The 15,200-nt window shown below is 33.8% G+C and overlaps 2 protein-coding genes across 3 annotated transcripts; one reads left to right on the top strand and one right to left on the bottom strand.

Moving 5' to 3' along the window:
- The first annotated feature begins 2,842 nt into the window (after nt 1-2,842).
- Nucleotides 2,843-9,881, top strand: LOC123698061 (transmembrane protease serine 9). The gene is made up of 6 exons (XM_045644656.1): nt 2,843-3,019; nt 5,276-5,453; nt 6,374-6,490; nt 6,734-6,900; nt 8,625-8,776; nt 9,675-9,881. Exons 1-6 carry the CDS (start codon nt 2,956-2,958, stop codon nt 9,879-9,881), a joined length of 885 nt encoding a protein of 294 aa, XP_045500612.1. The 5' UTR covers nt 2,843-2,955.
- Nucleotides 9,585-15,200, bottom strand: LOC123698060 (SET domain-containing protein SmydA-8). 2 transcript variants are annotated; one of them, XM_045644655.1, is made up of 6 exons: nt 15,129-15,200; nt 13,920-13,965; nt 13,300-13,484; nt 12,466-12,591; nt 12,139-12,261; nt 9,585-11,147 (listed from the first exon to the last, which is right to left on the bottom strand). In XM_045644655.1, exons 2-6 carry the CDS (start codon nt 13,959-13,961, stop codon nt 10,046-10,048), a joined length of 1,578 nt encoding a protein of 525 aa, XP_045500611.1. In that variant the 5' UTR covers nt 13,962-13,965; nt 15,129-15,200; the 3' UTR covers nt 9,585-10,045. The 2 variants fall into 2 exon arrangements, with proteins under 2 accessions (XP_045500611.1, XP_045500610.1); XM_045644654.1 differs by lacking the exon at nt 15,129-15,200 and adding an exon at nt 15,006-15,120.

The following is a 15,200-nucleotide window of genomic DNA, read 5'->3' as shown; positions in this document are numbered from 1 at the left end:
AGTACAGCTTAAATACGCACATGTGCATTATGTCACATTCATTCGCGTCATAATTAGATACCCTACTCAATATTAAAAAAAAACCTTTCACCACCATAGGTAATTATTGTTTTCAAGTGACAAGTTTTATTTTTTTGTGTTCACCCTGGACCATTCATCAGGTAAGTCGGCGACTAACTAATCTATTATTTTTTATGAAAGTTTTTCAAAAACTACTCGATTTATTTAAAAAAAATCCATTGCCATATATTAGACAGAATGAATATTTTCCATTATCATGAAAAAAATATTATTTGAAAAAAAAGTTCACTACAAAAAAAGACGGGTTGCACTCCGGGAGTGCCGGCAAAAGTGAAAACTTGATTAAGTATTAACGTTCAGCATGTTTGATATTTTGGAATGGTATCCGTCTTACGCATGGAATATAAGGGCTAAAAAAAAATCCGTCTTACGCTTTTTCGATCAGGCCACGTGTCCTGACGCGAGTTTAAGATTTTATACCCAACGCCGCTAAAGAAGTTTTCACTTCAAAAATTATATACTGAACCGGGATTCGATCCTGCGTATACTATAGATATACTTTATTATTAAACTTATCATTAAAATTCCAATAATCGATTTCCATTGCCCTTCCTTACCTACATGGGCGTGGTCTCTTCATGCGGGCGCTACCAGACTGGCAAGTAGACGATGACCTCCACACGACCTCTGTCGTCACCACCATGCCAAACTCTTTCCGCGTTCTATTTCCGTGTACCGAACTTATCGGAAGGACGATTTTTATCAGTGTATGTTAGATTTAGGTTTAGCAAAGTCTATTTTTAAACCTAAATCTAACATAAACAAACGTAAGGATATGTTTTATGAGATTTTTTTGTTTAATCTACTTGATGCTGAAAATAATTAGGTTAAACGTGTTTGGTATAGGTGTTTGATTTGGTCAAATAATATCAAAACATTGAATTTAAAACCTCTGTTGTAAGGATCTCTTAACAGTACTGAAAGCACAGCTTAACCGAAAATATTTTCAAAATAATTTCAGTGTTGCTGAAATGAACCTTTATTTATTCAAAAACAATTTCCTTTAAAATATTAACCTTAAAATTAGTACACATATTTAATAAAAATAATATGCAGTTTAAAAAACCTTCATATCGATTCCAAAATATGTTCGACCTAGACATTTTTTCCAATTTTTAGTATTACTTAGTCCATAAGAGTATACATACCCTTGGATAATATTTATTATTATCTAACAAATCAGTTAAGTAGGCCAAGATGCACCTGCTCCACTTAGGTTTGCACTTGGCCGACTAAAGAGTAATGGAAGTGTAGTAGGGTGACTATATTTCATGGAAAAAAGTGGACTGACTTTTTCTGTCATATAATATGCCAGTTATAAAATGAAATACAGAAATAGGCTAACCTTCACGGTATATATTTTAACTATACGTATAGAATTTACTAATACTGTGCTAAATTGTTTCTTATTCCATTCTGTTATTTGACCGTCAAAAATACAATGATCTCCGAGGCTAAAACGGATTTTAATATTAACAAAACAAAACCAACATATTTACGGATTCATTAAGCTGCTAATGCTAGAGATTAATATCTTTTTTTGTATTGTTTTACTTATTTTTTAATTTTTATATTGTTAATCATACAGTAAAATATTTTTACATGGTTATTATCATTACACAATAGTTAGAGGTTTAGCTATTTCCACGCTCATAACGTAGACATAATTAATGCAATTAAATGCATTGTACAATATAAACCGTACTTCTTGATATTTATCATTTTTATAACCTTATTCATTTATATTTTGTGTAGTATTAACGCTAACCTTTGAACCACTAAAGATTAAAATAAAATAAATAATAAAATAACCACATAGTAAATTAGTTTTTGATAGATTAGTTACATACCATTTCCTATTTTTAATGTTATATTATCAATTTCTACACATTATATGTACGCTACTGTTGTAGGAAAAAATAAACGGGCCGAATTGAGATTTGAGAACGTCCTTCTTTTCTGAAGTCGGTTTAAATAGACAGATAAGTAAAAATAGCTAGTGTAAAATTATATTATAATCCTACAATAAGCTAAGTCTGAGATATAATATAAGAATCCTGTATTTTTATCAATAGTACACCAACATCTAAACTCTACTCATCCTATCACCATAGAATTTGACATTGTATTGAAATATTTCGATAATGTATTGTCATTTATCGCTAATGAGTGGTTCCGTGACGGTTATCAGCTTATCAGGCGAGGTTGCGGCGAACCTGACAGTGAATTTGTGCTAGTGATGTTGTTAGACGCTACACTTGTCGATAAACAGAAATGTGATGTCGATAAATAGGAATTGATTTGTCGTGAATAGTGAAAGGTTAATTGTGTACTTTGTGATTTATTGTTTTAATATTAAGAAGAGGGAATTGAGGATGTGTTCCGGATTTGGAATTTATAAATCTAAATTATACAAAGTCTACCTGTCATCCTTAAGGATTTGAGTGTTCGAAAAAATGATATTGGATTAAAGGTGTTTCAATATAATAGCACACGTTACTTTAAAATAAAAATAAACAAATTATTAGAAAACGGAAGACATTAAAAACTGTTTCAGTTATTGATAAAGATAATGTTATATGATTTGCATTCTATCATATACACATAAAGGAACAATTATCATTGTATAAAAATGTAGAGCGTTACTTCGAAATCGTCGATGCATCGATTTATCGACATAGCGCATCACTACTCCATTATAGGGGTAGGCCTTCAAGCAGCGAGGATCAAACAAATCATAGAATCCTTTAAATATATTCCGTATGTGACTCGAAGTGTGCAGTACTACCTCAGCTGCATCCTAGACCTGGTTAGGGAAATATAAGTACTCTCTGAGGATCTGTGCGAGTCAGGCTTAAGGAAACACCAGTGAAAATGGGTCGTGTTTTTGTGTTGTGCTTTTTGTGTGTTCTCGATTTTGGATTGTGCTACGTGAACCGTAAGTGCTAGTTTTGTATGAAAATTAGGTCAAAATTTCGGAGGAATTATGGGCCAGTGTACTGTGGGCTTCCTGTCTTACTAAATAAAATATGATCTAATTTTTGAATATTTCGTGAAAATAAGCTCTTTTACATTTCCTAGCATTTTGATTTTTGGTAGTTAAAGTGTATGAAGTTAACTTAAAAGATAGATTATTCCATTTCAATATTTGCAATAAATCATCGTATATTATATCGATTATAGTAATATGAAGAATGCTATAATTAAAAAAAGGTAATGGGCATTTTTCCATATAAAGTGACTAAATAAATACGTCTTTGAATAAACAACACCGCTACATTATATTGAATGTTGCATTTAATTTACGTAATTATGTTATTTCTAATTTACCTACGATATTATTAGATACCTCTTATGGATCGATTTTCTAAATTCTCCGTGATTATAATATTTAAACGGTTGGTCAGTGTTCTACGGAACCCTAAGATACAGGAAAATGGATACACACTTACAACAATTTACTTTATCGTGTTGTATCGTTACATCTCGTTTAAATATTCAATACATAATAGAGAGTGTAAACAAAAGATTCTATAATTATCTTACACGTGGCTTATAAATCATTACAATGTATGCAAATATAATTTAACTAGCGGTCCGCCCCGGCTTCGCCCGTGGTACATGTTTACATTTTCTCTACATAAGAACCATCCTCTTACTTCAAGGAATATAATAGAAAAAGAATTATCGAAATCGGTTCAGCCGTTCTCAAGTTATGCGCTTACCAACACATTTTGCGATTCATTTCGGCTTTGCCCGCGCTGTAAAAGAAAAACCCGCAAACCCGATCCCGTGGGATTTCCGGGATAAAACCTATCCTATGTCAAGGGGTAAAAAGTAGCCTATGTCCTTTCTCGGGTATCAAAATATCTCCATACCAAATTTCATGTAAATTGGTTCAGTAGTTTAGGCGTGATTGAGTAACAGACAGACAGACAGACAGAGTTACTTTCGCATTTATAATATTAGTATGGATTATATAAAAATAACTGCGTTAAAAACAACCGACTTCAAAAACGGAAAAGTAAGAAATAAAAAAGATTTGATATTATTAATTACTACATATTATTTTTATGTGCTATTTACTAAAAAGGTTTGATGTCGGTGCATGGGCTTAATACTAAGTGCTTAGTGTTTGGCACCGACTTCAAACCTATTTAATAAATAGCACATAAAAATAATATGTAGTAATTAATAATATCAAATCTTTTTTATTTCTTACTTTTCCGTTTTTGAAGTCGGTTGTTTTTAACGCAGTTATTTTTATTTAATACTTTTTAGTGTATTTTTCAACACGAATCAAACGAGCCCAAACTCGATAAAGTTGAGTCAATATATTACTGAGTTCCTATGGCCACCTTCCGATTCCATCATCAGATCAGCTCCATGTCATGATAATGTTTCATCGCTATCCAATTTACATTCGTATACAAAATTTCAGCTCAATCGGTTACCGGGAAGTGAATCAAAGTTACTTGCTACATTGAAATTAAGTCATCGAGTACAGACAAAAATGCTCATAAAATAAAAACTACTAGGCCTAGCCGAATAAAATTTTTATGGGACCAATTCGACACCATCCCGCATCGAACAAAAAAAGAATCACGTAAATCGGTTCAGAAACCTCGGAGTAATCGGTGTACATACATAAAAAAAAAAAAAAAATATACCGGCCGAATTGATAACCTCCTCCTTTTTTTTGAAGTCGGTTAAAAAAGCAGGTACAATATACATCTCACACGTAAGAAATGCTATAACTGTAACTAAATTAAAACAAGAGGTAGAATAAAAAGGCTCTACAAAATATTTTTTCATTTAACTATATTAGCTGAGATCCGAATTTACTGTTTTGTAAAAAAAATATTTTAAATTTTACACATTTTCAGCCCTTTACAGCTATTAATGCTTAAAAATTGGTCCGTTCGTTATTGAAAACATCCTTCATTTGTTATCAGCTGCTTTTTTTATAAATTTATGAAGCTCAGAAAGCGTTAATCTTAAAGTAATATTATTAGTAGGAGTTTATTTGTGAAGAATATTTATCTCAATATCAATATAAGACAAATCGGTTCAGCTACTTTCTAGCTTTCGGGAGAAACAGTTGTGCGGTAGGGTGACAAAACTTTCAAAAATTATCTTACCCGAAAGCTTATGCACTGCTACCCTAATAAAAAATAAAAATACATTTCCACAGTGGCGGACACAGAATGCGGTGCCCAAACATTCCGTAGCGCTCGGATAGTGGGTGGTACTAACAGTCTTCCCGCGGAGTTCCCCTGGGCGGCCAGTATTTGGAGACAGGGGACACACCAGTGTGGAGCCACTGTCATCAGTGATAGGTGGCTGTTGACAGCTGGACATTGTGTATGCAGGTGAGCTTATTGATCAATGCTTATTATCTACACTTCTATACTATTATTATAAAGCTGAAGAGTTTGTTTGTTTGTTTGAACGCGCTAATCGCGGGAACACTGGTCCGATTTGAAAAATTCTTTCGGTGTTAGATAGCCCATTTATCGAGGAAGGATATGGGCTATCCTTCGGTACTAATACCGATAGAGTTACGGTATTAGTACCTATAGCAATTGTTGTAGTTAGATATGGATTCTGCTGCTTTTCGTTTTTGTTTATTATTTTAGGTGTGCTAAATGTCTATTTATTGTAATAATATTGTAATAATATTGTCTATTTATTATAATCCCTATGTCTTATTTTGATATTGAGATAAATATTCTTCACAAATAAATTATTTATCATTGTTATTATTTAGATATAATTAAGTTGTGCAATAGTAGTGAGAACTGATGTTAGAACAGGAAAATTATTATCAGTCCTTTGGTACTTACAATTCTTATTTTCTATTGATAAGTATAGTAATTATACTAATATATTATTATCTACTAAGGTTTGTGCAGGATTATCACATAATCTGTCACTACACGTGATCCTGGCCAATACTAGTTTCCAAAGGTGGGATTGACTAATGTGAGGCTGATGTTTGTGCCAATTTTGGGGCTATATAGGGGTAATTTTACAGCTAACACAAGTTTCATTCGATTCAGAAGCTGTACAAATATATTAATATTTGGATAGCTTCAGAATCGAATGCATTACAATAATTTTGTCTCGCTTTGTATTCGAGAAATTTTGTATATGCACGGCGTTACTCTTTTGGCTGTGTATAACTTATTACAAGAAACACTATATATTGATCCAGATCATCATGCCAATACCTAGAACAACTTGTAAATGTAATTGTATTAACTACTAAGCCGATTAAAACATATTACAGTGTGTTCGATGAATTCTACAAGGCGAAACAACTGTCTGCTGTCGTGGGCTACACTGATATATCCACGTCAGAACGAAACGAAGCTTTGTCAAAAATTATTCCACACCCTGAATACAGGTAAGTATTGTACACAAAAAGAGATTTATGAATTTAAATTTCTCTTTACACCACATACAAATGAACCATAAACAAAAGACTAGGGAAAGTTATTCCTTTGAGATTAAATCAATATGAACATTCAGATTTCATGCTAAAGCTGAAGTTAACGAATATTTAAAATAATTTCAAAGGAAATAATCTTTGACACACATAACTATAGCGTCAGAACTAACCACCTACATAAGAACTTATAATTTCCAGATGTAAGAAAAAGACCAACGACGTTGCTCTACTAAAAACCATTCGTCAACTGGTCTGGAGTAATCTGCTTCGACCGGCATGCCTGCCTCAGCCATTGGCTCCAGATTTTAGTGGAAAGTTAGCTACAGTTGCTGGATGGGGATTTACTAATGAAGATAGAGGGATCGGTACGTCAATTTTACATAATATTGTTTATGTCCTATCTGCTGTCTGCCACATAGCCTAATTACCATACCATAGTTTCGGATCACCGAATAATTGAAAACTAAAATAATAATTGATATAAATTCGCAAATATAAGAATTTATTTATTTATTTAATTTATGGAACACACAACAATAAATACACATTACATTATATATAAGAAGACATTATCTAATTAATTGTATCTAATGTTAGTTATCAATAATTATAGGTGTACACAACATTCGCATTAATAACACTTATACAATTAAACATAAATGAAAGACGAGGGCGATTCAATAAATACTTAGCCTAGAAAAAGTATACGAAAATTTTGGAAAAGTAGCAATTTATTTTTCAACATAGTCTCCTTTTAGTTCGATATACTTAGTCCAGCGATGCTCCAACTTTTTTAACCCGTCCGAAAAATATGTTTTCTCAAACTCTGTAAAATAGGCCTCCGTGGCAGCTATAACCTCCTCATTTGATCCATATCTATTCCCGGCGAGGGATTTTTTCAGATTAGGAAACAGAAAGAAGTCACCAGGGGCTAAATCTGGAGAATACGGTGGATAAAGCAGCAATTCGTAGCATAATTCGACCAATTTGGCCATGGCAACGGCAGACGTGTGAACCAGTGCGTTGTCGTGGTGTAACAGCACCTTTTTCTTAGCAAGATGGGGTCGTTTTTTATTTAATTCGGCGTCGAATCGGTCCAATAAATTTGCATAGTAAAGCCCTGTAATTGGTTTACCCTTCTCGAGGTAATCGATGTAGACAACTCCTTGTGAATCCCAGAAAATGGTGGCCATAACTTTTGTGGCCGATTTTACAGTTTTCGCCTTCTTTGGAGTACGTTCCCCGGTCTGGATCCATTGTTTTGATTGCTCCTTGGTCTCTGGTGCTGGTACCAGTGAATCCAGGTTTCATCGACGCAAAAACTCCCCTGGATTCCGCTTAAACAACGCCAAACACGTCTCCGACGTGGGCTCACTGTTGCGCTTGTTTTCCGGTGTGAGTAAATGCGGCACCCATCGCGCCGACAGCTTTCTCATGCCGAGTTCCTCGTGAAGAATAAGATTGACTGTTCCTTCTGAAATGCCTACAGTCTCAGCTAGCTCCCGAACCTTCAATCGGCGATTTGTCAATACGAGATCATGGATTTTTTTAATGTTTTCCTCCGTAGCAGCTGTTTTTGGTGCACCTGTACGTGGTTCATGAAAAACCGACGTACGGCCACGTGCAAACTCGTTGAACCAATTCTTGAGGGTGGCTATCGATGGAGAAGAGTCACCGTACACAGCATCCAAGCGGCCTTTGATTTCGATACGCTCTTTCCCGTCCAAAAATAGGAATCAAATCACCGAACGATATTGCTCATTTTCCATTTTTGTAAAACCGATCGATACATTCGCTTCCATAGGTTGTCAAATTAAAACAAATGAAGGGATTGGAATGAAAATTAAAAAAAATACTTAAAAAAGAATGAGCTACATTGTGGTAAACCTATTTTGAAACAATAGCGCCCCCTGGTGATGAGGCTAGGTACTTATTGAATGCACCAGGTACCAGTTTCATTTAAAGGGACAGTTACATTTAAACTGCACATACATATCCCTAGAAATTTGCAGCATTTGATATCATAGGCATTATTATCAATCATGCATCATCACCATCATAACTTATAAATTGTTGTATGTTTCAACAGGTGAAAGACCCAACATCCTCCAAAAGACTGACGTGATTGTTGTTGACAACGACGACTGCAACAGTTGGTACAAGTCCCAAGGCAGTAAGGTCACTATCATCGGTACACAAATGTGCGCAGGTCATGAGCAAGGTGGAAGGGACTCTTGTTGGGTAAGTATTTATTATATTTTCAGACAAAGATAATGCGGGTCACAGTTGCCAATAACAGCTTTACTCAATCTCTTAAGGCGACTACACCACCGAAACTAGCGCCCCCCCAACATTTTATTTTTTTACTCCTAAACCAGATCAAATTTAAAAAATCTAGCTCGGTACTTTGCTAGTATATTACTTGTAGTATTTTTGGTATTACTTTTCATTATTTTGCATTCGGTAAATTAGGAGAACTTTTGATAATCAAAAGTTCTCTAGAATAATGAACAGTTAGAATAGTGAAAAGTAATACCAAAAATACTACAAGTAATATACTAGCAAAGTACCGAGCTAGATTTTTTAAATTTGATCTGGTTAAGGAGTAAAAAAATAAAATGTTCGGTGGCGCTAGTTTCGGTGGTGTAGGCCTCTTAATGAATATATTGTATCTTCTAATAATGGAATTTGTATTATTAACTAGCGGTCCGCCCTGGCTTCGCCCGTGGTATATATTTACGTTTTCTCTACATAAGAACCATCCTCGTACTTCAAGGAATATAATAAAAAAAGAATTATCGAAATCGGTTCAGCCGTTCTCGAGTTATGCGCTTACCAACACATTTTGCGATTCATTTTTATATATAAGATTAATAGTTATATGGAAATTTAAGTTTTCATTCTGTAATCTACGTAATTAATAAGTTAACGTGAAGTTAAACAACGAAATGAGAGCTTTTTAAAAGTACCTCGTAAAAATTATGTTATTAAATAATTTCTATCATTACCTAAAGCGCACAAAGACAAAGGTGGTCAAATGAATACACAATTTCAATACTTCTTAAGATTTATTTCAATTACAAACACAAACATAAAAGTATTTACAATGCGTACTAAATGCGTCTAATCACAATTACAGGCTGACAGCGGTGGTCCCCTCATGATGAAGAGCGACAGCGGCAGGACCATGGTTATTGGAGTAGTCTCGACTGGTAGTGGCTGTGCTAGAGTCAGAATGCCTGGTATCTACACAAGGATATCTAGATACACAGCGTGGATCCAAGAAAGCGTAGCTGATGATTCTACTAGGTCTTTAAAATCTTTCTTTAAGTTCTCTAGGAGTTAGCAATAGTTTTAGCGTCTAGTCTAGTTTAGTTTTCTAAGATTTTTCTTTTTAAAATTACAGTCAACAGTAGTCATTTGAGCTTTTAGTTACCATCAAAACAAATATAACTGTGATATTAGTTTTAATGTTATTTATTTTTAATGTTTTTGTCCAATGAATAAATGTTACAACAAATCTATGTTCTTTTCTTTGCAAAACCTTTCGAAATCACTTTTGCTTTTAGCAATAACGTCAATTAGTTTTTTACCTGATGCTTCTTCAATATCATCTTTTAGTGCGTCTAATGCTATGTTTATAGAATTATTAGCTTCTGCTAATAATTGTTTAATTTCATCAACTGTTATTTTCGTTCCATCACTCTTAACTTTTTTAGATTTAAGTACTAACGCTGAATGGAGCTCATGATGTAAAACAGCACTATATAAGCTAAGTCTAGCGTTACCCGGGTCTAATGTTTTAGTTATAAAAATAAGATCTTTACACATTTTAATCTTTTTATCTAGTATATCTTCCGTCATGTAACTGGACTGTCTTCCGTATAATTGAACGAGTGAATGTTTTATAGAATACATATGATAATGGTTCGGATGTAAAAACGTTGATAACCTACACAATATATTTTCTAACATCGGCACCGATCCACCTATCATAAGAACATTATCCACGTCTTCTCCCATTTGAGCTATTAAACCGTTGATTTGAGAATTACCTAACTTCACTTTGCATTTACTGCAGGCCCATTCTGTTTCGTCATCTAACGGGTCTTCTGGTAAATGAATCCCATCGCACACTTCTTTACCATCGCCCATACACTTCATAGCGCTTAAATAAGTACCGAGTTCAGTAGGATCACTACATCGTGGACATTTACATGAAAAATATTTGGTATCTCGTAAATGTTGTCGTCTTGCTTGTGTTCCCCACAACGCGTGACTGTACATAGTTGCTATATGTTCACCTTTTAATATAGGAATGACCACTTTTACTGATATATTGTAAAGATTGTTTTTATCTTTGGTATCCACGGTAAAAGTATGTTTTGTGTTTGGTATGCAACTGTGTTCCATTATACTTGTCTGAGCGTACAATCCATTAAGTTCACTTCCTTCAGGCAGCCGTATTTCGAGCGCGTTTGTATCGATAATACCGCACATTCTATGTAACAGTTCTTTGGAAATTTCTGGAAGATATTTTGCTTTAACGCCGCTATCGAGTTTATCGATGAAATTGTTGATGAGATACTCGACGATGAATTCATTCGCTTCCCTGTAAATAAAATAATAAGTATTTTTAAAAGTGTATGTATGTAATATATAGCTACATATTGGTGCTTTCCATCAATTGTGTGCGAGAATGTTTGGCGAAGAATGTGTTTGTAAATAACCAATCGGATCGCTTCATTTAGTTTGAAGCGTTTAGCATTATTAGTGGAAAAACACCCTAAAAGTATCTACAGTCAGTGTCGTCATTCATCATCAAAATATAAAAATCGGTCAATATCATAGATAAAGTGAGTTAATAGTGAGTCACAGTGCGTTAGTTTATTCCCTTTTTACGACTTCGAGCAATGAACCGGCCTTGATGAAATTTATTTCGGCTGACTAGGTTTTATCGTAGTTATAGATAAGGACTTGAAAGGTACAGTAAGTATATTTGAGGAAAATAATAGACTCAGTACCTATGTAAACAACGGAATGTTCCCAAATCAATTAGAATAAATCTAATGAAACTGAAAATCGATAGTTATCGAAGGCTGTATTTTAAAGGTACTTTTCTTATTCTACCAGGTATTTTCTTTCTCTCTCTCTCGACAGTAACTTGATAATAAAATTATATAAAATTCAATAAGTCGCTCAATGATGAATTGAGTGTTCGCAATTTTGAAATGGAAAATTTTTAGGAGGTCTGTTCAAGGTAGCAACTACTTACATAATACATGACAAAATGTTTACAAGTTAATGTTATGTATATATTCGAATAAAATCTGTTACCTAGTAAGAAACAGGCTTCTTGTTGTGCGGAAATATCAGGATATAGGCCATATAAATTTGTATATGTAGTAGCTACAGGAAAATTCTATTAGAAGGCAGCTTCTATACTGGAGGGATACCATGAGGTTATAAAGCAGTATTAATACCAGTGTCTGAAAGTGATGGTGATAGAGGACCTTTATAGTTGTGTCATTTTCACACACGGGAATGAATACTGATTTAGTATGGTAACCTCAGTTATATCTACAGCTACAAAAATCACATACTCATATGCCTCCGAGCCTGGTAATCTGCTCTCCATGTGAGATTGCTGGTCGAGCACCAGTCGCCATCTTTCGGGATCAGTCTTCTGCAGTAGGACACAGCGTAGTGGTAGGAGGGCGTCGTGCCTGTAAAGGATATAATAAATAAAATACAGACACAAACACAGATATAGACACAGACACAGACACAGACATTGCACAATATAACGTAGATTTACTTTTAGAGTGAACGGGTACTATGGAAGTGCGTGCGAAGTGCCATCTTAGCCCGCATCGCATCCCTATCGACAATTTTTTCTTTGATTGAATACATTAATTAAAAATCATCACCTATAATAATCCGCCATATTGTCAAGTACGCATTCAGGTCTTGCTCTCAACACTTGACACTCGAGGCCGTGATGCCGAGGGTCTGTTAGACCTGGGCAGTTACCAGAACATACTGGCCAGCCGCAACTGGAAAATAAATAAATGTTTTTTTTTATTTTTTATTTGTTGATTTCTATTGTTTGGTTATTTTAAAGAACCTTTAGGGGTGAATTTTTTTATTATTAATGAATGTAGGTCTGGGTAGTGGGTAATTGAAAACAAGAACCTAAAAAAATAGAGAAGTCCAAATACATAGTTTATGGTATACTTCGTTACTTATACAATGGTAGGAAAACAGATGTATAGTTTTATTTTAGTTGTGTATTGTACAAAGTTGACGAAGAGCTACTAGTTAGGTTCTATACAGGGTGTCACACTATTGGTATAATAAGCGCTAAGGAACTTGTAGTTTTGCATACACTGATCACGAAAAAAACACTTAAAGAACATAATTACGTTAAAATTTTTTGATAAATTTTTCACCAGAATCCATGACGTTTTCTTTACTAGCTTCGCGCAGCTGGCATATACCGCTTCGCTCTATGTAAATCATAATCTTTAAATACACGTGCTGGTGGCAAAGTTGGGCGGGTTGCTTGTTACGGGTGTACACATAGAGTTTTAAGAATTCATCTATTTGAAAAAAAAACGCGTCTGGAATTTATAAGTATTTTTTACGAACTCAGCGTATGCATAACTTTCTTTGAGCTTAGTATACCAACAGTGGGACACCCTATATAATTAATTGAAAACACTGAATTATAATATTTATCTAACATAATTTGATGATATTACCTAGAACACCGCTCTCCAACATCGGTAAATATAGGTTTATAACAACCAACGCAAGGCATCTTAGCTTCTGGATCCGGCATCGCTTTGGGTCCAAAAACAATTGGAGGTTCTGTGAGGATAATCTCACCAGGGGCTAAATCTCGAGATGCTACGAGATATCGCCCTAATTCTTCAGATGATTTAACCTAGAAACGAAAATATTCTTAAAATAAATACTAGTAAATGTTTGAAAGAAAACCCAGTTATAATCCGTTCCCGTGGGATTTCCGGGATAAGACCTATGTCTGCTACATTTCATTGTAATCGGTTCAGTAGTATTTGCGTGAAACAAACAAACATACACATACAGTATACACATACATCCATCCTCACAAACTTTCTCATTTATAATACTAGTACTTATTTATAATATTATTATAAAATTTATAACGATATCAATAAAAAAACTAATTCGTTTATTTTCCTTGTTTTTAAACCAAATATTAAAAATTTTAATAAGCGCCATCTATGAAAAGTTTTACGTACGTGTAATTCATGTTCCAGTGAACCATTCACACGGTATCAATAGTTTCAAATAAACACACTAGATGGCAGGTAAATCAAAAGTAATTTGTCCTTACCTCATAAGGCAAATCTTTAGTTTGACCCTTGGTTTGACCCATAATTCTGAAAAAAAAAAATTTTCGTTTAAAACAAGGTTAATTAAATGTTTTACATATTTTACATTCGGTATAATTGTATGGTTTCGCTAGCTGATATTTTGTTAGCTGCATTGTAATTTAAACCTTGTACCTAATATTTAGGTAGGTAGGTAATAAGAGTTCTCTCTAATCTAATCCCTAAGGCATTTTGATCTATTTGGTATTCCTAGTTTAGCAGTGGCATCCTGCCAAAGACAACAAATATTGTTAATGCTAGACTTTCATCATATAATTAATGTATGTAAAATAAAATAAAAAAATAAAATATAACCTAACCATAACCAGATTAATCGAAAATGCCCCCTAAAAATTGATTATCCAATACCAGAGAAAACTTTTCAATGCGAACCAGCAATTATTGAGATTATAATATGTACATTCAAACAAACATACTCTTCAGTTTAATAATAGGTATATTGAGAAAAGATCATGTGAAATGATTTATGATTGCTATTCGCAACATAATTTCCAGTGTATTCGATGTCTATTTTTGTAATGAAACTCGAACTACCTAACTACTTGCGAATCTGGACTGCGTTTTATAAATATAGACCAATGTTTATATTATAATGTGCATGGATATTATCTGATCCCTATAACTTCATAATATTTTACATCCAAAATATATAGACATTTTTCCGCTTTTACATTATTTTTCATTGCTGGTCCGCAGACCGCAACCAAACGCCTTGCTCGATAAATAAATAAACAAACATAGTTGAATATAATTTTAGATATGGTTATGTTTAGGGTAATTTTTATTCATCACAACTCAACGAAAACTAGAGACCGTTTGTTTCGAATCAGAAAAGAAAAGATTTGGCTTCCTCATCAAGTGTACCTATCTCGATCACAAAAGCAAAAAAAAGCTTAACGATAAAATTTATCCAGAATATTCTACCCAGGAAAAAATTGCATCTACAACAAAATTCCCTATTCTATGTAGGACTCATGTCTCTATTCAAATAGGTTTATAGGCATTTGGTTGAAAATATTTAAAATTACCTATTGAAAAGTATGGCTGGAAGTGTCCAGATGCGCAGAAGTTTTAAGTCTCAATAACATTGTTTAGTTTTGTCAAACGATTTCGTTTATATGTTTAAATAATTGATAATGTAATTTACTTACATTATCCCTTATCAGTTATCACTTATTAAGTAGAGTTCTTCTGAACATGCGCGAGCGCACCGCTCTCTGTCG

Source organism: Colias croceus, chromosome 15, assembly GCF_905220415.1.
Source record: "Colias croceus chromosome 15, ilColCroc2.1".
NCBI classification, from domain to species: Eukaryota; Metazoa; Arthropoda; class Insecta; order Lepidoptera; family Pieridae; genus Colias; species Colias croceus.
Note: the sequence above shows the minus strand (reverse complement) of the source record. Positions and strands in the feature narration are given on the sequence as shown.